The 27,932-nt window shown below is 42.7% G+C and overlaps 1 protein-coding gene and 1 pseudogene across 1 annotated transcript; one reads left to right on the forward strand and one right to left on the reverse strand.

Moving 5' to 3' along the window:
* Positions 1–10,510, reverse strand: SNRPB2 (small nuclear ribonucleoprotein polypeptide B2). Its single transcript, XM_059705487.1, has 7 exons — positions 10,411–10,510; positions 8,475–8,564; positions 7,816–7,988; positions 3,376–3,516; positions 2,545–2,595; positions 830–918; positions 1–359 (listed from the first exon to the last, which is right to left on the reverse strand). The coding sequence occupies exons 2-7, from the start codon at positions 8,536–8,538 to the stop codon at positions 200–202; spliced, it is 678 nt and encodes a 225-aa protein (XP_059561470.1). The 5' UTR covers positions 8,539–8,564; positions 10,411–10,510; the 3' UTR covers positions 1–199.
* Positions 10,511–21,572: 11,062 nt separating this feature from the next.
* Positions 21,573–25,342, forward strand: LOC132240153 (pleckstrin homology domain-containing family G member 5-like; annotated as a pseudogene).
* Positions 25,343–27,932: the final 2,590 nt, after the last annotated feature.

Here is a 27,932-nt window from a genome sequence, read left to right on the forward strand (position 1 = left end):
TGAAGTATTATGTATAAAACTTTATTGTACAAAATTAAGGCCTTCACATTTCATAGTTCACTAATAGGTAATTTTTAAAAATCTACACAAAAATTTTACTTGCATTTCCAGCCCCAACTATTAGAATGGCCTGACCAATTGTTATGAAAACAAACACTATAAATAACTCCAAGTCCTTTAAAGACAACTCTCCCAAATGTTATTTCTTGGCATACGTGATCTTCATGGCATGAGATGGTGTGATCTTAAATCCTTGTAAAGCATCCCTGGCAGCTCCAGCCTGTCCATCATTTTCAAATTCAACAAATGCAATGTCATGCCGCCCAGGTACCAAACGTACTTCCTTGAAACCAGGGAACCTGTGAAGAAAAGCAATTTATATATATGTAAATTATTTATATATATGTAAATACATATATAAATGTTTACTCTGTGTTTAAACTTATCAAGCAACTTCCTGGAAAGTACTATTTCCTACCAAGAATCCTGAGTAGGATAAAGATAATTAATAATATTATAATTAAAATATAATTAACACTAGAAGAATTGCAGGATTAATATAAACTAATTATATTCTTGTCACTGTATCCAAGCTTTGTTTTCAGTTTTACTCATCAATTAGAATTCCTAATTCAAACATCAGTGGTAATTCATGTCTTTATTTGCTAAATTTGCAGACTAACTTTAATTCATGGTTAATCCCAAACCAAATCAACGAGCTTGTAAGAAATTACTGCTGTATGGTACACAAATGGATTCAACTCATGAAAGTGCTATTTGTCCTATCAGGAGAATCTTGGAACACAGACTTTTTAATAATAAAACTTACTGATTAAACAGCATGGATAACATCATCTCATTAGTCTCTTCTGGTAAATTATTAAGGAATAAAATATAGTTTGGAGGGTAATCAGGGACCTATTAAAAAGAAAAAAGGCAAAGTTAGCTTGTAAGTATGAAAAATATTGTAAACCATTTGGCTCTTACATAAAATCTAAACTCATTGTACAGTTTATTAGGGATTATGAAAACTTACTGCATGCATCAAACACTATAGCTGAAAATCAAGACCAGAGGAATAAATATAAACCTAACAGTAACTAAGTAGACATTCAAATCACTTAACACAAATTTGGCAAACTATAAATCTTATCAGTTTTAAGTATTTAAAAATATTTAAACCAATATTTAAATTTTGTCATAATTGGAGGATTCTGTCATCTGGGTTACATAATTGAAAGGTCCTAACAAAACTAGAGAGGTGGCAATATCACCCTCCTTTAGCTTGTTACCCAAGAACAGTGATATTCAATTTTCTGCATTACTGCTCACTACCTTCTAGCATTTAAGAAAATTCAGAACCACTATTTGGTGACTTCTAATATTTTTTGCAAGTAAATGAGATGTACATGAGTCTAGTTACCCACAAATAAGTAGAAACAAGCCCTGTTATTAGATATTAAAAACTGTTTGATTCCCCATCCTCAGGTATTAAGGATCTATAGGGAGATCATCCTGTTTATAAGAAAAAGCTTCCCTCTCTGGCTAATTTTATGGGGGGGAAAAGATAAAGTATAAAGAACAACTTAAATGAACAATTTAAGGCTTAGAGAATTCAGTGCTGGCATTTGTAAACTAGAGTATAATTGTTACAAGAGTTCAAAGAAGGAAAATAGGTAATAAAGAAAATGCAAATAACTTAAAATCAGAGCAGCAAAACCTCAGTGATATAAGGAATTCTCTACATTAAAGATACATGGTACAGACTGAGAGCTGTCAGAGGGGAGGTAGGTGGGGTGAATGGGATGAAAGAAGGCAAAGAGAATAGCCAAAGAACATATACACACAGCCCCATGGACACAGACAGCAATGTGGTGAGGGCCAAAGGGATGGAAGGCGGGATCTGGGGACAGAGGGAATGAGGGTGGGAAATGGGGACATCTGTAATAATGTCAACAATAAAAACAAAATATAACTTTTAAAAAAGAATGTTGTCAGACCCTAGCACCTAGGAGACAAGAAGGAAACCATGAGTACATAATTGAGGCTTCCTCTGAGGCCGTTAGCAAGGAGATCTGGAAGGGTTTGTAAGCTATCTATATAAGGAGACTTAAATATATTTATGCCGAGGAAGAAAGAGCAAGGGTAAAAAGGAAACAACTCAGTGAAAACAACTTTGTGTAAGTCTGTTAGAAAAGCTGGTTTAGCCCTTCAGCCAACTGGAATAGAAACGAGCCATGTGTCTGTACAGCCCTTGGCTACGGAATGTTTGCTCCCTGCCCTCACAGTTCAAAATCTGTCATTTTGATTCCCTCACTGATTCATTAGCCAAAGTGAGGAATAAAGTCATCTTGGTTTTCTCCCTCCTAAAGGAGATTAAAATATTTCGAGTGAGTTTCTACATTAAAGTGCTATACAACTTAATGTTATATCTTACAGACAGAATTATTTTTAGTTTTTGGAGACATGCAAGTTGTTATATGTTGTTGCTACTGCTTTATATAAAGTTTTATTTTAAAGCACCACACACACAAAAAATACTACCTGAGGGTTTGGCGTTGCATTTCCTTGGGGGTTAACTGAATTTGGTGCTCCCTAAACAAAAGAAAGAGGAACAGTTAAAAATTTCAATCCCTCTAAAAAAAGCAGCATGTGTTTATATTTATAATTACTACATAAAAATAACATTAATTTAAACAGATTTCTTATTCCATTTAGTTTTACTTTAAGAATTTACATCTTAGCTCTGACTCAAACATTCATGTATTTGGCTTGTCAAGTATTTTTTAAAGGTCTAACCCTAAATTTTAGATAGTATGTCATAAAGTTATGCCTTAAAGTTATGAAGAAATATAGAAGAGAAAAAACAAGGGAACAATTTTTCTTAGCTTTTTTTTTAACAATTAGACAAAAGTCAAGCACTATACTTTGTGAAACTGACTTCTAACCACTTTTAATCTAAAAGTAATTACTTATGGATGATAATTTTACTTTACCTATTATTTTAAATTAAAAATTTGAATTTCTGAATTGTTCAAAGAAAGCAGGTTTTGAGTGGAGTACTCGTGATTAAAGATAATATATATGGTTTATAGGCAGCGGAACTTGAGAAATAAGTCAATAGATATAAATATATTCTGTGAATGATGAACTGTCATACAAATTCAAATAAAACTGTCAAACATACATCTGCACATGTAAAGGTTTATCTTTTAATTTATTTAAACATTAATATTGGAACTTTAGAACTCAACCAGTCCAAGCTTCTTAAAAATCCACCTTTAAACACATATTCATAGATGTGCATGCATGAACCTCAAAGACATCCCTATCAAAATTTAACACCAGAAAATAAAGAATTTTTGTTCATCTTACCAGACCAGGCTTCTTATTAGCAGTCAGTGCTGTCTGTTCCACAGTTTTGGCTTTCTTCTTTTCTTTTTTCTTTTCTTTGTCAGCAAAGGTGCCACGCATTTTAGATATTATATCTGAATCTGTTTTTGCATACTGGATTCGCTGTTTTAATTATTTGAAAACAAGTTACTTTTCATTATGCTCAAGGTTGTTTACACTAGTCATTAACATTTCAAATTTCATTATCCAAATACACTACAAGATAATTTTAAACCCATCCCTAAGGGAATCTGTGAAATGTGCTAAGTGCCAAATAAAAATAAGTTGTGGCCTATGATTCACAACTTATACAAAGTTAGATTCAACTGTGCTTTCAGAAGAAAAACCATAGATTTTCATATGAGAAAAACATGCCTGTGAAACAGCTGTACCACTGCCTCTCTCCATTTAATAAAAGAATAGAGAAAACTGCATTTGAATAGAGAAAGTCACCTATCCCTTAGCAGGGACTCTCAGTAGAAGGGTCATTATGTGTCAGTTAGCTGTGAAATGTGTTCTTTGGAACGTGTTACTTCCAAAGTTAAAGCACCAAAAATTGGGAATGACTTTCTTCTCAATCTGCTCTATTATTCTTAAATAAAATAACTAATAGTGGCATCAACTTGAACTTAAAATGCTTTGAAAGGAAACAAAAGGGTGGCAGCACAACTTGTGCAACCAGGCCACTGGCTCATTCTTACTAGGCCACAGCCAGCAGGACTGGTATGCACAACGAAGACAACAGGCCAGCGCTGAAAAACATCGGTCTCGGACAGCATTTCATAAACTAGAATGTGCAATCCAATTACCGGAAGAGTTTGTAAAAGTGCAGATTCCAATGCATAGGTGTGGGTGATTCTACTGGCATGGCTGCCACACTCTGAGTAGTTTTTAGGTCTTGGCCTAAAGCATTATCACAGAGCTGAAGTCAATGCAAATAACTATCCCGCAACTTTTGCTATGAGTTAAACTGTTATCTACAGTGTACAAAACCGCAACCACCGCTTCCCTGGAGCCATAAGAGCCGAAACTCTGTCTCTGAGCATATCAAAGCACAACAATCAAAACACACAAGAGCCCTGGATGGGTGGCTCAGTCGGTTGGAGCATCCTCCTACACCAAAAGGATGTGGTTTGATTCCAGGTCTGGGCACAGACCTGGGTGTTGGGTTCAATCCCTGGTCGGGGTGCATAAGGGAGGCAACCAATCGATATTTGTCTCCCTCCTTCTCTCTCCTTCCCTCCCTCCATTTCTCTCTCTCTAAAATCAACAAAAATATATGCTCAGGTGAAGATTAAAAAAATTTAAAAACAAGATATTCAACAAATCACTATTCAAAACTGTCTTATACAGCAAGAATTCAATGTCAGTATGCAAGGAACAAGTGACATTTTAAAGTAGTGTGGGTTTGAAGACAACAAATCTGTCAAAACCAAGAGCAATTCTTTTTCTTTTTGTTCACTTCATCTAGAGATGAATGGACTGGGGAAACAGCAGGGGACCAGGCTACCACTAGGCATTCTCTGGCTGGTCTGGGCTGCTGTGCTAGAGTAGCTCTAAGTGTACTTTTCCCTGCAAGCAACGCTGCTAGTCTCAGACATCAACATTTGACCAAAGGTAGGCTGAGAGCTTAGACTAACTCTGACAACTTAATTCCAAGGGTTCCCTCCCAATCCCCTTCCCTGGGTCTTCTATCTTCTCCCTGACCTGAGCAGATCTCTGGTGTCTGTCCTTTTGACAATCACCTGTGACAATCTCTGATCTCAGCCATCGCTTTTAGCTGGCTGTTCTAGAACAGTAGTTCTCAGCCAGAGGTGATTTTGCCAATGTTAACTGGAGACACTGCTGGTTGTCATGAAACTGGCATGTAGCGGGCTGAGGTCAGGGATGCTGTCAAACACTCTACAATGAACAAGACAGACCTCCTCCACAACAACAACAAAATGATTCAGTTCAAAATGTCAAAGTGCCCGTGTTGAAAAACCCTGGTCGAGACTAAATATGGATAAAGGGTAAAAGCCCACCCAAGGCTTTGAGAAGAGGCAAGGTTTACATTTAAACCAAAGGTTTCGCCACAGAAGCCCTTTAGGGTGATTCTACTTTATTGAGGTATGTTTGGCATTAAATGATCAAATGTCCTTGAATCACGGAGAATAATTTTGCTCTGAGTTCTAAGTTATGGCAAATTTTGCTCACTTTCTGATTGGTATGAAGAGCAACTATAGCCAACTCAATCAGTACAAACAAGATGGCTCAAAGAATGTTCTTCTCCCTCTCCCAGGATGCCGCAAATTCAGCAGGTATGTGCTACCTTCTTGAAGGCAGAGAATGGAAATCCTAAATACCTTTTATATAATATCAGTCTATGGACTTTTCCCATTGACTTTAAACTAATTAGTTGACAAGGTGAAGTAGTACCAAATACAGCAAATAATTTCCAGCTTTCCCAGATCTGAGTAACAGGAACATGCAAACTTGTCATCTCAACTCAGCAAAGCAGCCCTAAAACCCCTGAAGGAAAAACGGCCCCTTCATATCAATGTAACTTTAGATCTAAGCTAAAACCCAGTCTATGCTCCTGCCAACTGAGATCTCAATTATGCTCTTTCTTCATGCTACTAGATAAGCTAGTTTCAGGAAGTGCCAATTTACTGAAAACTAGGATATGTAGACACAATCCATTTTCACAGATGGGCCTTTCCACACAAACTGTGCCCAACCAGGTGGGAAGTGATGGGAAAAGGGAAGTTGGATAGAGGATGAGAAGAAAATTTGCTCTAGTAACAGACAAAAGTCTCATTCTTCAATCAAACAGTGTGGTATAGATCAGTGGTTCGCAACCTTGTTTCTTTGTTATAGGGTGGGGCCACAACATTAGTAACAAAGAAACAGAATTCCCGGAGGATGAGGCCCAGAAATCAGGATTTTAAAAAGATTCCCAGGTGATTCTAATGTGCAGCCAAGGTTGAGAGCCACTGGTATAGATCTACAAACTACTGAGCACAGCCAACACTGCCTGATTTTGTAAATTAGGTCTTCAGGGAACAAACTCACACCCATTCATTTGCATCCACCTAGGACTACTTTTCCTGCTATCAAGATAGGTAAGTAGTTGCAACAGAGATCAGCTGGCTTATAAAGTCTAAAAAAGTACCTACTACCTGACCCTTTATTGTTAATATGCTGACTCCTAGTTCAGGAAAAGAACAATCCTAATACCGAGGGTCAGGAGACTAGCATTCAAGTCCCGATGCTGTCACAGGTTATATTAAGTATAACCTAGATAAGCAACTAACATTTCTGTGCCAGATGGTAAAATAAAATAAAAGGGATTAGGTCAGTGGTCTGCACTACAGACTGCACGTCTACTCCAGCCCTTGGCCTGTTTTTGTATGGCCTATAAATAAAGGACTTTAAGACTTTTTATTTTATTACAATTTAAAGGGTTGATACATCCCCACCCCCCACCACCACCCACACACAATATGCAACAGAAACCATATGTGGCCCACAAAGCCTAAAATATTTATTATCTGGTATTTATAGACTTTTGCTGAACTCTGAATTAAACCAACAAATATCCAAACTGCTTACATTTTACTGGTGGTGAAACTGAAAACAGGCACAAAACTAGTTAATGCCAGAACCAGAATGAGGACCTGGGTCCTTTAAATGCTGGGCCTTCCCATCACAGTTCAGTTCCAGAAGAAAATCACTTTGGAATCCAGGTCCTGTGTACTCACTCACACAAGTAGAACCCCTTGCTTTACACTCTGTCTCCATCCTGATCCAATCCTCTATCATCTCGGACTTACACGAAGAGTCTCCTAATTGAGTTCACTACTTTCCTTCTGGCCTTCCCACAATCCAATCTTTATCCAGCAGCTAAATATGAACCACATTATGTCACTGCTGAGCTCAAAATTTTCCATGCATAAGTACTTCATTTTCATTTATTAATAAAACCTATTAATCTAAGTCTGAATTTTCCTTATTGCTCTATCTAGACTGCATAGTTTTTGATATGTAATATTTTACTATGGCGTTTTTGAAACTTTCTATATCTAACAAATTAGATTTCTCTTTGACCCATGGTTTTTGTAAGTTTATAAATGGAGGTTTCCTTTTAATCTTCTAATTTATTATTAATTTCTAATTATTTTCAAATAAGAATGTTGCCTATACTGCCATTATTTTAAAAAATATTCTGCATCTCAAGCTATTTTGTTTTTGTCCATATGAACTGTCATAAATTAAGAAGTAAATTATAAACTCTAATAGTTTCTATAATAAATAAAACAAACCCAAACTCCAACACACAGTTAAAAGCAGAAAGCAATAGCTATAGTTTCAAGTGTATATTTACATATCTACTATATACCATAAGTAGAGATTAAAGCCAAAATACTGAAATCAACTTACCATTGGTTTACCATAAAATGGAAATCCTTGTAACTGTCTCAAGGCATTTGTGGATGAGCCCAATTCTTTAAATATAACAAAGGCTTGCCCCCTCATTTTCATGGTCTTTAAAGCTACAATATCTACAACATGGCCAAACTGAGAAAACAGGGCATACAGGGATCTCTTCAATTCTGTGTAAAATTAGAAGGAAACAACTTATTTGTGAATGAAACAATGACTAAGTTCTTCATAAAACGACACTAAATTAAGTGCTTCCCTACCATTCATGTATTCATTTATACAGTTATACATTTTAATAATATCAGACTATAAAGCTCTCTGACTTAAAACGTTATTTGAAATCATGTTATCTATGAGTGAAAATAGATTCAACACATTTTTCAGCCCTTACCTATTTTTATTTTTAAGCCTTAAAATCCTTACTCAATAGTTGGATAAACCAAAATTTCGGGCACTGAGAAAGATAACTAAATGAGAAGTTTTGAAGCAGTACAATTTTTTTGGGGGGGTGGGGGGGCAGCAAAGGTGGAGATTTATGAACAAGGACAGACTCCCACGTGGAGAGGGGGAAAGGTCCCATGAAGCAGTACAATTTTTAAGACAGTAGTAATTAAACACATTTTGGCTATGAACAAATCTTTTTATAGCACACTCACCTTCTTTTTTAATTTTGTCATTCATATTGTTGATATAAATTGTATGGTTTGGTCTGATATCCATCTTTTGGGTTAAGCTGTCCAAACAGCCTGAAGAGACAGTAAATATTCTGTTACAAACAGGGAAGACTTATACTCTTGGTGTGACATTAGGACACAACACAAGTGTTACTAACTTTTCAGTTCTCCTTCATTCCCTAATGCCAGAAAACTTCAGTTTGGCAGTAGTCTTTAAAGCTCTCCAACTCTTGCTAGCTTTTTTTTAAAAAAACAAAACAAAAGGAGAATAATGCTCGGTGGAGCACTAGTACCTAGTAAGATTTTTAACATTACTTTATTCAATAAATTTTATACTTATCGTCCACTTATAACCAAGTGATATTGTTTTTCCATCTGCCTAATAAAACAACTTTTCTTTTTAAATTATTTAAACCCCGAGATTTGAAGAAAAATGAAAAAGAAACTAGCAAATGTACAGCCAGTAAAAACCATTTAGAACATTAATGAAGTTTGCCAAGAACTACTACTTCATGTGTACACTTACACAGCACTTTCATATCTGTTACTAATCAATACACATCATCACTTATTGTCCTCACTCCACAGTTATCTTAAGCCAATTAAAGAAATGGAGCGCTAGCCGGTTTGGCTCAGTGGATAGAGCGTCGACCTGTGGACTGAAGAGTCCCAGGTTCGATTCCGGTCAAGGGCATGTACCTCAGTTGCGGGCACATCCCCAGGAGCGGGTGTGCAGGAGGCAGCTGATCGATGTTTCTCTCTCATCGATGCATCTAACTCTCTATCACTCTCCCTTCCTCTCTGCAAAAAATCAATAAAATGTATTCTTTAAAAAGTAAACAAAGGGATGGAGCTGTATTAAGAGCTCAGATTCTAGTATCAGCCAGATCGGAATTAAAACCCAGTCTGTGCCTCTGACTAGCTGCGTGACTGGGGAGAAAGTCCCCTAATCTCTCCGGTCCCCATCTGTAAAATGGGGATGGTGGTCAACAGCATTTAGCCGGGAGAACTCAGGCGACTAAATGAGGCAAAGTCCCAGCACAGCTCTTGCCTGGGCAGTAAGCGCCTAAAGCCGCTGCCCTTAAAGGTTAATGAAGGGACTTGCCTAAGGTCACGCGGCTAATAAGCCGCAGGCCTGGAAATCCGCCCTTGCCTTCTGGTCTCCGCACTCCTCTTCCACACTCACCTCAATATTTCATCTTTCACATCGTTTTGAGTTGCAAATTCTGACCTTGCTTTGTTCCCTAGGCCGTCCCACATATCCTTTAACTTCACAAATAGTATGTGAAGAGCACAGGATGACTGGCAAGGAAAGGGCCCGCGGACAGGGGCTCCGCTTGTGCGGGCAATACGTTAAAAAGGCAGGCTTCTCGAAGACCTGCGTCCCGCTTATCTGAAACCTGAGGTCGCCAATAGGAGGGAAATGACCAGAGGGGAGGCTCAGGGTAGGTTGGATGGTTGTAGGTTGGATGGTTGCCTGGACGACTGCAGGGGCACCGGGGAAGCCTCTCAATCCAAAATAGAGCCTCCGGGAGCTACACGAAAGCTCAGAGCGAGCTGGAACCAGCAACGGGACAATAATCATCCTTCACTTCGTACAATCATCCCTCCTCTCCCGACACAAGCACAATCGCCCAAGGCCCCGGACCGAAGCCCAAGGAAGTAGCCCCGTGGTCCCGGACCCTACACGTTTGACTCCAGACAACGCTCTTACGATGGGAGGCCTCGCCGGAGCGGCGCTGCAGCCTCCATTCCTCCCCCGCCCGCGGGCCCAGCCTTCCGCGAACCCCAGGTCCGGTGCATGCAGCCCCACCACGCCGCCCCTTCCCGCTCGCAGCTCCCACAAGGGAGCGCTGGGCCGAGGGCCAACCTGCGGCCTGGAAACCGAAACAGCGGGACAGAACTCATTCAAACTCACCTGAGGCCCGCCCGGTGTCCTGTAACAACCGAAAGCCGGAAGCGGAGCCAGAAACCGGAAGTGACTGCACCAGGAGCCTCAATGGAGCGCAGATCGGTGGAGGAGCCGAGCACCGAGTCGATCGATGCCCCGCGGCTGCGCCTGGAATCGCTCTGCGCATGCGCACCCTGGCGGGCAGGGAGAAAACGTGGGTAGGGGTTGTGGGGAAGGAAGGGGAAGGAGCCTGTGGGAAGTGTGTGGGTGAAACAAATCTTGGGGCCATAGAGTGAGAGGATAGGGTAGCGCAGTGATTCATTTCCCCCGCCACGACTTCGCGCGGCTTTAACCCATGCAAAGGTAGCGTCCATCTTTCCAAATCCTATACAGTTTTACAGGTGCGGCCGCCCATGCCCACTGCCAGGGCAGGCGCCCTAGTTTCGCCTGCCCTTCTCTGGGCTCTGGCTGCCCCCGGTTTAACCTCACATTCAGGGCAGCCAGCACCCCACAAGTCTCCTCCGGTTCCTGGGCTCTGCGGGAACTCTCCAACACTGCTGATGGGCTTGAATCCCAGGGACACCTCTGCTTGAGGCCCCAAGTGGAGGGAGTCTGTGTCGCTGTCCAGCTCTCTCACCTTATGAGGCAACCACACTTGACTAATGACCAAACACCTGTAAGGTCATCAGCCTAAACGCACTCAAAACTCATTACTTTTCTATCATCCTTCCCATCTCCCCACAAAATGCCTATATTGTTCTAGGGTAAGACAAGTTGTTGGTGTTTAGGCCAAGCTGAACGGGAATTCCAAAAAAGGGCACATACCCATTCATCCATCCGACAAATATATGTAAAGCATCATCTGAAATGTTGCAAGGGGAATCTAATCTTGTTATTCCCTTGAACGCCTCAACTTCCTCATATGTAAATTAGGGATCATAATAGTAACTACTTCTAGAGTTTTTGTGAGGATTAATTGCACTCAATATAAAGTGATTAGACACAAAAGAAATGGTTCATAAATGTTATTTGTAAATGCTGGACATATGCATGGAGGGACCAAATAGATGGGTCTTATAAGATGGGGATTTTTATTTTAAAAGGTCGCCTAAAGTTGCAATATTTTGAAATAATGTAAGTTTTTTGAAGGCGGGGATTTTTGTCTGCTTTGTTCACTCACGTAGCTTTAGTAACTAGAAATGTGGCTGATAAATATGTATTGAATGAAGGAATGAATAAATGAAGCTTCATGGAAAAATTAGACAACACCAAACAAATGTGATGTTTTATGAAGATGCACAGAAGTGTAGCAAATAATGTTAAACAATCACAGAAAAGCATTATTTTATAATATGGATGTAAAATTGAGAAGAAATGTAAGTAGTTCTGTCTCAGTTAAGGAATTATGAGAGAGTACCCTTACTACATTAAAAGAAATATAAACAAAATTAAAAATTTTTTGAATAACAAAGGACAAGCTGCCCTGCACACTAATATGGACATCTGACCAATTAATTATGTTTGATGATAATGACGATGGCTAACCTATTTTTCTGAAAATAAGCTGTAACCTGACTATATTATGCAAGTCATTCTGGCCAAGAGCGTATCATAACTATTAAGAGAGGATAAGGTGGATATTAAACCCTTATCAGATATTTTCCCATACAGTAGATTTCCTTTTAACTTTGTTGATGGTTTCTTTTGCTGTGGAGAAGCTTTTCAGTTTGAAGTAGTACCATTTGTTATTTTTTTTCCTTTGTTTCCCTTGCTCTAGGCCAGCGGTTCTCAACCTGTGGGTCGCGACCCCTTTGGGGGTCGAACGACCCTTTCACAGGGGTCGCCTAAGACCATCGGAAAACACATATATAATTACGTATTGTTTTTGTGTTAATCAATATGCTTTAACTATGTTCAATTTGTAACAATGAAAATACATCCTGCATATCAGATATTTATATTACGATTCATAACAGTAGGAAAATTACAGTTTTAAAGTAGCAACGAACATAATTTTATGGTTGTGGTCGAGGGGGGGGGGGGTCACCACAACTTGAGGAACTGTATTAAAGGGTTGCAGCATTAGGAAGGTTGAGAACCACTGTCTAGGCGATATATTGGTGAAAATACTGCTATATCGAGATGCCAGAGATTTTATTGCTTATTTTTCTTCTAGGACTTTTATGGTTTCACAATTTACATTTAAGTCTTTTAACCATTTTGAGATTATTCTTGTGTATGGTATAAGTTGGTGGTCTAGTTTCATTTTTTTTTTTTTTTTTAATGGTGAGACTTTGCAAAGACACTCTACCTGGAAAGAAAAAAATACAGTACCTGTCCAATTTTCCCAACACCATTTACTCCATTGTATGCTCTTACCTCTGTTGTCAAATATTAATTGGATATATTTGTGTGGGTTGATTTCTGGGGCCTCTCTTCTGTTCCATTGGTCTATATGCCTTTTCTTCTGCCAGTACCACTATTTTATTACAATGGCTTTGTAATACAGTTTGGTATCTGATATTTTGTTACCTCTAACTCTGTTCTTTCTCAAGATACACCTCAACATCAGGAAGACAAGCAATCCAGTTTAAAAATGGGCAAAGGACCCGAATAGACACTTCTCCAAAGAGGACATACAGATGGCCAATAGACACATGAAAAAATGCTCAAAGTCACTAATCATCAGAGATATGCAAATTAAAACTATAATGAGGTATCACCTCATACCTATCAGAATGGCTACCATAAAAAAATCAACAAACAACAAATACTGGGAAGCATTTGGAGAAAAGGAAACCCTAGTACACTGCTGGTAGGAATGCAGACTAATACACTCACTGTGGAAAACAGTATGGAGTTTCCTCAAAAAAATTAATGAAACTGCCATTTAATCCAGAGACCCCACTTTTGGGCATATATCCTAAGAATCCTGAAACTCTAATCAGAAAACATATATGCACCCTATGTTCATAGTAGGGTTATTTACAATAGCTAAGATCTGGAAACAGCCCAAGTGCCTATTTTGTTTGGTAGATGAATGTATATAAAAAAGCGGTGGGACATTTACCCATGGAATACTATGCAGCCATGAAAAAGGAGGGTCTCTTGCTCTTTGAAACAGCATGGATGGCTCTGGAAAACTATTATGCTAAGCGAAATAAGCCAGTTAGAGAAAGACAAATATCACATGTTCTCATTTATAAGGGGACTCTAAAGAACAAAACGAACTGATGAACAAAATAGGTTCAGAGGTATAGATGCATGGAACAGAATAACAGACCTTGAAGGGAGGGGTTTGGAGGGAACAGAAAAAGATTAACCAAAGAACATATATGCATATATGCATAACCCCTGGATACAGGCAATAGCATGGGAAAGGGGTGGGGCTGGGTGGAGAAAATGGGAGACATCTCTAATACTGACAAGAATAAAATAAAATTAATAAAAGCCAAAAACAAACAGAGGATAAGATGGGACTTTGCAAAGATACTCCACCTGGAAAGAAAAAGAAAATAAAACAACAACACAGAGACTTCAAATCAGACTACACATTGGGTTCTATTAACCACTAAAAAATGGCTACTATTCATTACACTGTGAGAAGGAACTCATCTAATGGCCAACTCAGTGGCAATGATCTACATGCTATTCCCCAGGTTTTTCTAAACAGAACCAGTGCACCTTTCTGTCCTTGGGCAGTTGGTCTGGGCTTTCCAATGGCCTGTTAGTCCTCAGTGATTTCTTAAATGGTTTTGAGAAGCCAGTAATTGAAAGCAGGACTGAGAAAGGAATGAAGGGGGGAGAGGAGCTCTTCTGCCCTTGTGAGATGCCTTGAATGACCTGGTTATATAACTATATTAAGAGCATTATAACATCTAAACTTTGGTCAGATGAGCTGTAAAAGGACCATCATCCCTTTATAATTAAATTCACCTCTTGAGGGTCAGATCAGGAATCCGATATTTCCAAAACTCACCTGTTTTTAAACAGAAGAGAAAAACAAATGGATTTGCTTAGGAGTTCTGCTCAGTCCAGTCTCTCATATTTCAGTGAGGCAACCTGATTTACTTTCCTGTGAAACAGTTTTGTTTTTTATGGCACTAAACCCAGAAGCAGCACTACAACACTCTAGACAACTGTTACCTATCTATTGATGATGAAACTCGCCTATTTTAGAGGTAGCAGCAAAATTACTACCAACAGTTGGGAATAAAACTGTGTTAAGACATCTAAATTATTGTCTAAGCATGATAAACGAGGCAGCTCGTAGTGACTATGAATGCACATATATTTTCCTACCTTATCTGCACGTGTTTTATGTTTCTCATTAAATGTTTTCAGTATCTCGCTGCAGTATTTTTGAGATGCAGCCAGGTTTAAAGAAAAATGCGTCATAAAACTGGTGGATAAATTTTGGCCCATTTATGTTAGATAGAGTCACAGAATGTACGACAATTTGTTTCTATTTTCTTTCTCTCTCCAGGTGGTGATTTCATTAAGAAATTTACGTAGAGTAAAATTATTTCACAACCATCACTAAACAAATCTAGGTATTATTGTTGAGTACCATATCAGGTTTACCTTGTCCTCGCTGGTTGGGATTATATTGACTGAAACTTCCTAAGAAGCACCCCAGCCCTGAAATTCAGGGAGGAAATAATTTTGTGTAATTATTTTCTGTCATTTTATTTCAGTCCTTATGTTTATTTTTTAAGAAATATTGTTTTAGCCCTAACCGGTTTGATTCAGTGGATAGATCGTCGGCCTGTGGACTGAAAGGTCCCAGGTTTGATTCCGGTCAAGGGCATGTACCTTGGTTGCAGGCACATCCCCAGTAGGAGGTATCCAGGAGGCAGCTGATCGATGTTTCTCTCTCATCGATGCTTTTAACTCTCTATCCCTCTCCATTTCTCTCTGTAAAAAATCAATAAAATATATATATTTTTAAAAAGAAATATTGTTTTAGGAGAAAAAAAAACATGAAAAGCTATTATCATTTTGGAGACATACTATTGTGCTAATGTTAATAGTGGGGTACTTTTCCATACACAAACACCATTTTCTCCCCAAAATGGGAGGAATCTGAGATAAGCTATGATAATGTATGCATCTCATAAAGTTTGGAAGCAGTAGTTTGCCTTTGAAGACTAGATATCTAAAGATGTGTGAGAGAAACCTGGACGTCTTACTGTTCAATATTATGAGATGGGAAGTTGGGCTTGGCACAGTGTCCCTCTGACCTCCCCTGAAGTCCACTAAAGTAATAACACATGACTGCCCTTCTCTTCAAAACTGGAACAATAAGATGCTAGTGGCATGAGGCCCACCTAACAAGCAGATTAAATTATTAAGTGCAGCAGATAAAACTATGCAGATAAAATTCTTAATTACAAGAGTTTTCGCCTTTATGATTCAACGCCGTTAATTTTTTTTAACGCCCTTAATTATTTGGAGTCATAAGCCCTGTGACAATTTGAAAATCCAAATTTAAAAAAGAGACCTTTTTAAAAATGTTGGCTCTCAATTATGTAATTTCCAGCATCATGTACCATTGATTTCACAGGCACATCCCAGGTGGCCTACTCCAGTGCTTCTCAAACTTTAATCACCTAGGGATTTTGTTAAACTCAAATTTTGAGTTGATAAAGCTTGGATGGGGGCCTGAGGATCTGCATGTATAACAAGCACCCAGGTGGTACTGATGCTGCTGGCCCCCCACCATATTTTGGGGAGCAAGACCCTGAGCATTTCAGATTTAAGAATGCCTGGTAGATTACCCAGTATTGTACAATAGTTAGCTGAGGGGGCCATAGAGCTCCTACCAGAGAGAATACAGTGGGGCCTTGACTTATGAGTTTAATTCGTTCTGAGACCGAGCTCGTTAAGGAGCTCGTTAACTCAAATTATTCTGTCAACTCAATGCAAAAAATCGGCTGAGAGACAGCTGGTATCTCAAAAAACTCGTTAGTCAGGACACTCCTAAGTCAAGGCCCCACTGTACTATCTTCTTATTGCAAATACAAATCAACTATTTCTTTCAAAGGAGTTATCTAAAACTCTGTTTTAACTGCCTTCTCCTGGGCATTTGGAACTCAATATCCAGTGAGAGTGAGAAAGTTTGGAATTTTTGTTCCCTCTTGATGAGAGATTGCTTGGTTCTTTGTGGGGCCCTGGGTCACCCTCTAATTAGTGTTAGTCATTAATGTTGTGCACAACTGTCCTGGTCTGATCTCCTGCCAGGCGCACAGAGGCTTGCACTTCTCCACACCTTCTGGAAATTGGTATGGTCAGGTAACGTGCTTTGGCTAATGAAGTGTAAGGATATTAGCTAGGCATCACTTCCAGGCAGAAGTGTCAAGAGCCAGTGCACAATTTGCCATGTGCCCTTTGTTCTGTCTTTGTGATCTTGGAAATAAATGGAACCTCTGTCACCCTTAGGTCCATGAGTGACTACAATGAACACCTCTCCTACTCAGTTCAAATTGATCATATAACATTAGCAGGAAATAATAAACTGAGCTTTAGGGGGTATCTGTTAATACATCATGACCATCCTGACTTTTTACACTAATTGAAACCCCCTCTGAGAAATAATTCTTAGAAAGTTCAAAAGAGTTTTACGTGAGCAGTTTCCCAATCACAGATGGTTTCTGAGTGCATAAGAGGTCATGTATCTGAGATGACTCTTGCCTTTTAAAGGGAAAATCAATATGATCCATCTTTTGAGTGACCTTTATTGAGTAATTTAATCCTAGATTTATTGAGCACCTTTGTAAAATGGCTACAGAAGTAATTATCTTGAGGCCTAGCCGAGAGAATTCATGGTTGGTAGCATTTTCACATACCTTCAGAGAAAGGATCCGAAGGAATAAAGAGATGTCACGTTCATGCTCTAATTTAGGGTGGTCAGAATCATCTTACAACAAAAGATCAGGATATGTATAAAACATTTCAGGCAAGATGTAGCATCATGAGACAGTTTAGATTCTTATCATAAAGAAGTTGGGGGGGGGGGGGAATGAAGCCTCTAGTTTCAATTGCAAATTTGTTTGGACAAGATAACCCAGAAAATCATTTCTATCTAAGGAATCCAAAACAATTATGTAAATGAGACTGGTCTTTCCTATTCTATTTTATTTAAGGTGAATGGGAGTCAATTCAACTATTGTAAATTTCTCTAATATCCACTGCCAGAAATATCATTACATGGGTTAATGAGTTTATTAAAAAAGATAGTGAAAATAAGAAATAGTGCTCATCTCTAATTGATATTGAGTAGTCTTCCTTTAATCACTGTGGGGTTTTTTTCAGTTTTAATATGAAGCTACTTTCTGACATTTAGTGTTAAAATTACTTCAGCTCCTGAAAGATATTAATATAACTTATAATACATTTTGTCATTTCTGTAGAAGATTCTGAATAAGACTGGTCAGTTTGGAAGCCTGAAAGAAATTAGTTCTAAGTTACTTCCTTGTGACTGAAATTGCAAACGCCAGATTCCATTACCAGTGGCTACGACTGAAAGAGCTCATCTCTCGTTCATTTAATAACAGGGTATTCCAGAAGTCATTGTGCAATGCTAAGCTTTATATTGCTTAAAACTAAACTAAGACTTTGGGACACTTTTATCTTTTCTGAACACCTACAACATAGCAAATCCTGTGCTGGCTACTGGAGATGTAACAGTGAGCAGCACAGGCAGGCCACCTGCTCCCATGGAGCTGCCAGGCTCTTGTGAATAACTACTGTGGAGATGTACCCGTTACTATTGCTGCAGAACAAACTACCCCACAACTTAGTGGTTTAAAGCAATAGCTATTTGATTATGTCTCATGGACTTTGTGGGACAGGAATTCAGTCAGAGTACGGCTGGGTATTTCTTCACTCAGTGGGACTCAGCTGGTGGATGGGTTGGTCTACCCTCACATGTTTGGTGGTTAGGAGTGGCTAATAGGCTGCCCTCACATGGTTCTATCAACTGGAGCATCAAGCATGGTGTTCCCAGCCTGATGGTCTGTGGGTAGCTGGATTTCTTACATAGGGGTCAGGTTCCCTCAGACCAAATGTCCTAAGAAAATTAGGTGGAAGTTTCATCACCTTTTTGGAGCAGCCTGAAAAGTCACACAACAAAGCCTTTAGCAATTTCTCGTTGGTTACAAGTTAGTCATAAGGCCGGCCTAGATTCAGGGGAAGGAAATTAGATTCCATTTCTTGATATAGGAATGGTAAATTCACATTGTAGAGAGTGAAGGTAAAGGAGATACTATTAGGGCCATCTTTTTCTTGTTTTATGTTGGAGAAATTTATATTTAGAATTAGCCAGCTGGACTCAGTTTAGATGATCCCCATTTTGCTGACAACATTCAAAACATCATACATAGTCATACTGAACCAGCTGGACAGACGCCATCTTCTCTCCACCAGGCCGAATTCAAGATGTCGACCTTTGTCACATCCATGTCATAGGGCTTCTTCCCAGCTTGTGTGAGCTGATGCTTGCTGGCCTGGACATCCATAATGAGCATAATGTGTTGTTGTATTTTATCTGTAGGTTGGGAAAGTATGGATTACACATTTCTTCCGCTCTGCATCAGTGGGGAATCATGTTCAACTGCTAACAACAAAGATTAATTTGCAGTGGCTAAAACTCACAAGGATTTTTTATATAAAAGACAACTGAAAATCAGCAGGATAAGGCAGTTGCACAAAGTATTCATGAATAAACTTTCCCTCTATTTGCATGCTCTATTTTCTTGCTTTATATTCCGCTCCCATTCAAAAGATTACCTCATGGCAAAGTGGCTGCTGGAGTTACAGCCATTATATCCATATTCCAGGTAGCAGGAAGGAAGAAGTTTAATGCCACTGTCTCTTAGAAGACTGAAATTGTACTTCTATTATATTAGTTTGGCCAGAATTTAATTTTATGGACTCATGAAGTTATAAACAAAGCTGGGAAATGTAGTTTCTTAGCAGGAGATGTTGCCCAAAGTATTGTTTTCTAAATACAAAAAGTGAAAATTAGCATTTGGAGGTGAGAAGCCTTCTCTGTCAAATTTCCTATTTATGAGATCAAGTTAAAAAAAATGCCAACGAAGATAAAAGCATCATAAAGACCTTTCTATGGTATATGATTATAATAACATTTCTTCTTTTTAAATGTCTATAAGAAATGAGGGATTTACTTTACTATTTTGAAATCTGAGGTGAGAAATAGATTTTGCACACTTCATTTCCCCACTCAGTTAAGAACAAAACAGAAGTCATGTTTTAAACCTCCCCCCTAATTTCAAAGCACATTTTGCTCTGGTTCTAAATGTCTGAAGTCAGAGCTAATGCAAGAGAGAAGAGGACAGTTTGAAAAATAAAGGATGGCACTCATCCTTTGAAACATTCAATGAGCTGATCCCTGCACCTTGTGTTTCTGACATAATCTCAACTCTTCTCAAGGGGTTAGCAAGTTAGGTAATTGTAGATAATAAAATATTAGCTCAGTGTTACACATGCACAAATGTGCACACCCACTCACAGAGTTTTCTTCACCTGCAAACATCTTACACCAAAGGCCCAGCTGAAGTCCCATTTCATTCCCTTTCTCAGCACCAGGGCTCTATCATCTGTCCTCTCTCTGTTCAGGGACTGATCCTACCGTTTGTTTTGAACAATTTATACCCAACATTCAACAAACATCAAGAGAACATTTAGCCTCAGCAGGGTGGTTCAGTCCGTCTGAGCATCCTCCCATACACCAAAAAGTTTGCAGGTTCTATTCCCAGCCAAGGCACATACCTAGGATGTGGGCTCGATCCCCAGTTGGGGCACTTACAGGAGAAAACTGATCAATGTTTTTATCTATCTATCTATCTATCTATCTATCTATCTATCTATCTATCTATCTCCCTTTCTCTCTCTCTAAAATCAATAAAAACATATCCTTGGGTGAAGATTAGAAAAAAAGAGGGAAACATTGGTCCCAGACACTTCATTACTTTACTTTAAATATGTTAGGGTCATATTTAAATTTCTTACCTTCCCAAGTTTAGTGTGAGCCCTTTAAGTGCCTCATACTCCTTTTGTATTATTTCATTTTACTTATTATATCTTTCCAGGTTGATAGATTTATCTGGCACTAGGCATCAGAATTTACTCCAAACCACTGAATCTCAAAACAAAACTATAACACACATTCCAGAATAGCTAAAATGACAGGCAGACAGTACCAAGTGTGGGATAATGGGACTGCTTATACAGTGCTGGTGGGAATGTAAATTTGTGCAACCATTTTGGAAAAATGTTTAACCAAATTTGCTAAAGCTGAACAAAGTATATTTTATGACCCAGTAATTCCACTCTGAGTTATATACTTAACAGAAATATAAACAAAACAACAAGCATGCAGTAGTATTCCGAACACTATTCATAATAGCCCCAAACTGAAACCACCTGTAAGTATAATAGGTAAAGAGATTGAACAAGGTATGTATTCACACAATGGAATATTATACATCAACAAAAATGGACAAACTACTGCTACATGCAACAACATAGGTAAATCTCACAAACGTAGTGTTGAGTCAAAGAAGCCAAGCACAAAATAGGCCTTTCTGTTTGGTTTCATTTATATAAATTTCAAAAACAGGCAAACTAATCATCCTATTAGACACTGACAATAGTATGGTGATCACCAGAGGGAAAGGAGGATGGGGAAGAGGTATAAAAGGGTAAAGGAGGTAAAGTATGTGGTAATGGAAGGAGATTTGACTCTGGGTAGTGAACACACAATGCAAATATACAGATGATGCAATATAGAATGGTATACTTGAGACCTATTTAATTTTATTCACCAATGTCACTCAATAAGTTTAATTTCAAAAAAGAAATCAGGATGTGTGATGTGTTCCCCACCCTGTTTACTTTTTCTGGCAGCACACAGCATTTTAAAATAAAAAATGTAAAACACTCTCCCTCTCTGCCTTACCTCTCAATGGCATACTTGTTGATCTCAGTGAGCTTTGCTACACTTACTGCTCAGAAAGAAATGAGCAACGGGAGGAAATAAAGAATAGAGGTGACCCTGAGGGCAGGAGGGTAGAAGGTAGAAAAGGACCTGTGAACAGCACCTCCCATCCCTTCACTTAAGTATTAAGCACTCTGCTCACACACGGGGAGAGGTTACCGAAAATGCAATGACGCCAGCATGCTCTCCAGGAGCTCCTGACCTAAAAGTGCTGCAGGATATGGGCAAATCAACAAGTAAATCAACAGTGAGAAATCACAAATTAATACTAATGCAGTGATGAAACGGAAATGGCAGAGGGGCCACGGGTCCCTGAGACAGTGCCCGTTGCATAAACAAAGCCTCATGGAAGGCAGACAGGTTGAAATTAGAAACACTTTCAGTGCAGCTCAAGTCTGAGGCTGGTTTGAATGGTTAATGCAGCATGCAGCAGGCTGGCTCTGTACCCAGGAAATGGAGAGAAGGAACAAAAATGGGCTCTGTTAATTTTTACTGTGGGAGACTATTACTGAGGGGAGGATAATAAGGGTAATCACATGAAGCTCAGGAAATTTTTCAACAGAGAAAATCTAGCTCATAGTGGAAGACTTAAGACAACAATTGTGAATGTTTTATCTCTCATTATACTTCAAGCATTGTTGTACGAACTTGACCTACCCTACCCTGCAATGCACAATCCAGGCCCAAGTCCTGCCTGTTTTGAGTCCAAGGCATTTGCTAGGACTGGAGAGTGGGGAAAAGTAAGGAATGCCAGTTTGTTCCTCCTACAGTCCATTCCCGCCCCAAATTGTTATAAAATAACCTAATCCAACCGTTAAAGAAAGAACCAGATGTGATGGGAACTGACTCATCCACTTCTAATTTCTGTGATTTTCTGGTCCACAAAGCAATCTTATCTAATAATAGACAAACATGGTAATTAACCGTACCTCCAACACGCTTCCCATTGGCTAATCAGGGCGATATGCAAATTAACTGCCAACCAAGATGGCCCGGCAGCCAGGCAGCTGAAGCAAACAGGAGGCTTGGTTGCCCCAGTGATAGAGGAAGCCAAGGTTCCCCGCCTGCCGCTGCCTGCCGCCAGGCTCTGAGCTCCTGAAGCAACAGCACCAAAAGATACAATGTTTCAATTATAGAAGCTAAAATATGGCGGTTAATTTGCATACACAAGCTCCAAGTGGTGGAGTAAAGCCAAACAGCCCCAAAGCCACAGAGCAGCGAGGCCTCCTGGCCCCCGGATCAGCGGAGCGGAGAGGCCTCACCCCTGGGATCAGTGAAGACTGATGGAAGCCCTGTGTGTTTATGCACCCTGGGGGTGCAGAGGTCCGGTCCTAGGCAGAGGCCGATGGCTCAACTTCCAACACCAAGAAGTGGCCTGAGGGCTGGAAGGTGGCTCCTCTGACCTCAGTGCTGGAGTCCCCCCCGCTCCACCAAGAGAGGAGCAGAGAAAGGCCGGAGTCTCCCTCAAGGTGACCCGAAATCCCCACCCACACCAGGCAGGCTGCTGGGACTGTGCGTGGAGGACTCACCTCCAAGCCCAGCCAGTGGCCCTGCCGCAGCCATGGCACTCCTGGGTGCAGGCCCCAGCCGTATGCAGGGTGGTGGCAGGGTTGCTGTGAGTCCTGGGCTCCTTTCCTGTCTTCCGTAGCCTCCTCCTGCTTCAGGGCCTCACCCTCTGTGGCCTCCTCCTCCTCAGCGCCCAGAGCAGTGGACCTACTGAGGGCACTCCCCGCTGGCTGAGGGGGTGAATGGAGCGGCGGGGACTCCCGGGTGACGGGTCGCCCTGGGGAGGAGTCGGGACACCTGCACACCCCGCTCCTGTTCAGCAACATCCCCGAGATCACACGGCTGCACCACGGGCTGTGGGGCAGCGTGATGGCGCCGATGGTGGAGAAGGTGCTGTGCACACGGGCGCTCCTGCAGCCGGGACCTCCTCAAAGGCTTTGAGATATTCGGCTCCCTCTTCAAGCCCTACGTCCGGTACTGCATGGAGGAGGAGGGCTGCATGGAGTACACGCACAGCCTGCTGCACGACAACGACCTCTTCCAGTCCTACATGATGTGGGCTGAGAAGCACCAGCAGTGCAGCGGCTGAAGCTGAGCGACATGCTCGCCAAGCCCCACCAGCGGCTCACCCAGTACCCGCTGCTGCTCAAGTCGGTGCTGAGGAAGATGGACGAGCCGCGTGCCAAGGAGGCCGTCATCACCATGATCAGCTCCGTGGAGCGCTTCATCCACCACGTGAACGCGTGTATGTGGCAGCAGCTGGTGGCCGTGGTGAGCCGCATGGACGCCTACGAGGTGGTGGAGGGTAGCAACGACAAGGTGGACAACCTCCTGAAGGAATTTCTGCACCTGGACCTGACCGCGCCCATCCCTGGTGCCTCCCCGGAGGAGACGCGTCAGCTGCTGTTGGAGGGCAGCCTGAGGATGAAGGAGGGAAAGCACAGCAAGATGGATGTGCACTGCTTCCTCTTCACGGACCTGCTCTCAGTGACCAAGGCAGTGAAGGAGGCTGAGGGGACCAAGGTCATCAGGCCACCGCTGCTGGTGGACAAGATCATGTGCTGGGAGCTGCGGGACCCTGGCTCCTTCCTCCTCATCTACCTGAACGAGTTCCACAGCGCCATGGGGGCCTACACGTTCCAGGCCAGCGGGCAGGCTCTGTGCCGGGGCTGGGTGGACTCCATTCACAATGCCCAGAACCAGTTGCAGCAGCTGCATGTGCAGGAGCACGCGGGCAGCCAGCAGCACCTGCAGAGCCTGGAGGAGGAAGAGGAAGAGGAGGGTGGGGAGAGTAGCACTTCCGCCGCCAGCTCCCCCACCATCCTGCGCAAAAGCAGCAACAGCCTGGACTCCCAGCACTGCGCCTCGGACGGCTCCACAGAGACCCTGGCCATGGTGGTGCTGGAGCCCGGGAGACGCTCTCCTCTCCCGAGTTCGAGGGCGGCCCCTTCAGCTCCCAGTCGGACGAGATGTCCCTCAGTACCACCGCCTCATCTGTCACACTGACCAGCGAGCTGCTGGTCCTGGGCCCCGGGGAGGGCAGCTCCTGCTCCATGGACTCCGCCTACGGCACCCTCTCCCCCACCTCCTTGCAAGACTTTGCGACCCCAGCCCCTGTGGTGGAGCCAGCGCCCTGGCTCCTAGATTTACCACAGGCCCCTTCACCCCCGCCCTTCCCCTGCCTCCCCTGCTGCACCCCTGTCCAGCTGCTGCCCCTCCTGCCCCACCTGCTCAAGTCCAAATCTGAGGCCTGCCTCCTGCAGCTGCTGGCAGGGGCCGCCACCCAGGGGGCGCCCCCAGCCCCCGCTGCAGCCTGTGGGAACTCTGCTTGGCTGCCACAGCCACCGGCACTAGGACTCAGGGCTCCCCTCAGGAAGCTGGGCCCCGCTGGAATTGCGGGGGCGCACCAAGCCCTGGCAGTGGCTCCCAGCTATCAGAGATGGAGGGCAGGACCACCTGCGGGGCGGGGGTGCCCAAAGGCCCACCAGGATGAGCAGAGAGCTGCCCTTAGGGGCCTTCCCCAGGGTCCAGCCTGAGCCCCCCCCCCCCACCCCCCATCTCTGCCCAGCACAGGAAGCTGACCCAGCTGGCCCAGCTCTACTGCATCAAACCACCCTGCTGCTTAACTCCCAGGCCCTGAGCACAGCTCGGAGCGGCCATGCCTGGAGGGCCCGGTGGAGGGGGGGGGGGGGGCCCACGTGCGCCTGGTGCAGCAGGACTTGCTGGGGAAGGGCCACAGTGCGGCCACCAGGCCCTGAAGGCTGCTCTGAAAGCCAAACAAAGACAACCTGCTGCTGGAGGCCAGGCATGCAGTGCTCCGGGAAGATGCCAGAGGTAGGGAAGGAAGGTCATGGAAGGGAACAATTGCAAGCGGAGATCCCGAAGGTTCTGAAAGCAGAGGACCAGCTCCCTGCCGACCTGAACTCCGTGTAGGCCTCTTTCCTGGCCTGTGGAAGCGGTGCAGACACAGGAGGAGCTGATGGACCGGGGCTGCGCCCAAGGAAGACTCAGAGGAAGCAACGTGCGGACAGGGCCAGGCGGAGCAGGCAGGCCCATGCGGATCCCGCTGGAGTGCAGCCAGACCCCAAGGCGACCACCACGCCAGGCCCCAGGGAGAAGCGAGCAGATGCCACTCCACTCGCTGGAGAAGATCATTGAGCAGAAAACTAAAGAAACTGATTTTACATCATTTCCCAGGTGGAGAACAGTTGGCATGTAAGCCCCTGACCAGTGCCCAGCCTCTCCTCTGTCTATCTCACTCTTAGGTACCATGTTCTTTGTTCTCTCTTAACTGCAACTCAATTTTAAACTAGATTGCTTTTAAAAGAAGACTAAATAAAGTTTCCCTTAAGTTATTTAGGCGGTGCTGGGGCCATGGAGCTGCTGGGGGCCGGATTACAGACACAAACACACAGGGGAGCCTGGTACCCAGCAGCCCCAAGCCCTGCTGAGGCGGTGTTGGGGCTGCTGGGGGCTTGATCAGAGACACAAACCAGTAGGCCCGGCACCCAGCAGCCCCGGCACAGCAGACCCAAACCCCACCATCATGGAGCTGGGGATGCTGGGGGCAGAATCAGAAACACAAACCTGCATGCTAGGCACCCAGCAGCCCCAAGGCCCACCACCTCGGCGCTGGGGCTGCTGAGGGCCTGATAGAAGACACAAACATGCTGGGAGGGCTTGTACCCAGCAGCCCTAAGGCCCACCACCTTGATGTTGGGGCTGGTGGGGCCCTGTTCGAAGACACAGATCCGCAACCCCAGCACCCAAGCCCTGCCATCAAGGTGCTGGGGCTGCTGGGGGTATCAGAGACACAAACCCGCTTGCCCGGCACCCAGCAGACCCAAGGGCTTCGCAGCAGCACTAAGGAGCAGCAAGCTGAGCGGTAGGAAGCAGCAAGCAGGTGGGCGGTAAGGAGGGAGGGGTCCCGGACTGCGAGAGGGCACAGGCTGGGTTAAGGGACCCCCTACCCATCCCCAGTGCACGAATTTCGTGCACCGGGCCTCTAGTTAAATATAATAGACTAAAACAACCCGAGTGCTATTGGAAAGGCATGCAGTAAAATCCTTATGTTGCCCAAGAATGTACCCCACTACTTCAAAGATCATTGTCTCTAAAGCCACCAAAAGATGAAATACAATATCAAGCTTAATAGTAAATGTCATCAGTGCAAATACATTTTTGGGTTTTGCCATGTGCCAGCCATAATATCCTAAGCACTTGACAGGTACTTCCCACCACAACCCTGTGACAGAGTTACTATAACTATGCCTATTTCAGAGAAATAAGGAAACCGGAGGAGAGGAATGTCAATTTCCTCCATTCGTTTATTCATTTATCATTCAAGAAGTATGTTTGACCTCTTGCTGCCTGGACACAGGCCGTCTGCCCAGTTGCAGGTGATGCTGAGCAGTAGGCAGGATCAGAGCCGGCGCCTCGGTCTGCTGGGGCTGCCCTAGCAAAGCTCCACAGACTGGGGGCTCCCACAGCAGAATTGTATTTCCTCTCAGTTCTGGAGGCTGGAAGTCCTCAGGATGTGGTTTCTCCCAAGGCCTCTCTCCTGGGCTTGCAGATGGGTATGTCCCCACATGGCCTCTTCTCTGTGAGGGCACATCTGATATCTCTGTGTTCTAATCTCTTACAAGGACACCGGTCAGCCTGGATTAGGGCCCACTCTAGGGGCCTCATTTGAACTTGATTGCCTCTTTAAAGGCCTTATTTTCAAATACAGCCACATTTTGAGATACTAGGGGCGGTTAGAGCTTCAACATATGAATGGAAGTGGTGGATGTGGACACAATTTAGCCCGTAACAGCTGAGAAGACAATTTGATTCCTTAATCAAGATCATAGGATCTTAACTTCATTTCCTCTTAACTGGGGCTCAAAGATTCTTTCCCCCAGACATTAGGATTTACAGAAAGATCCAAACCCCTAATGCCCTTGGAGCGATCTCCCCATGTTGTTTGCTATCCAACAGGCCACCAACTGCAGCATAAGGACAGCTTGTGTGGACCACGGGAAGCAGCTATGGCCAAGGCCCCGAGTGTTTGCTGAAACTATTGAAAAGGGAACATCTGCTTCTACTGTATTTTCTTTCTCTCTTTTTTTCCTCTGAATGGTTCAAAAGTAAATAAAGTGGATTTCAGCAACCCTGCCACACGAAGCTGGATCTGTGCCTCCAGTAATTCCTTCTGTGCCTGCCATGCTCATACATGCTCTGTGGTACTTCAAATGGTGGTGATTTACTCTGCCATGAATTTGAATGAAGGCAACGCTGTGAAGCCAAGTTGTTCCCGCTGTTTGGATGGGATTTCACGGTCTATCTGCCAACTTATTAAGAGCACCAACTCCTTCCAGCTTTGCGGATTTATTCCGATTATAATTTCTCTTAGTCTCCTTAAACTCGAAATAAAGGCTTTTGGACCCAGGAGGATATTATATCCCCCAAAATATTCATTTACTTCAATCCTTTAAGATTGTTTGCAAGAGCCATTTGTGAATGTTTAAAAAGAATGTGACTG

This window comes from Myotis daubentonii, chromosome 8 (genome assembly GCF_963259705.1).
Source record: "Myotis daubentonii chromosome 8, mMyoDau2.1, whole genome shotgun sequence".
Classification (NCBI taxonomy): Eukaryota; Metazoa; Chordata; class Mammalia; order Chiroptera; family Vespertilionidae; genus Myotis; species Myotis daubentonii.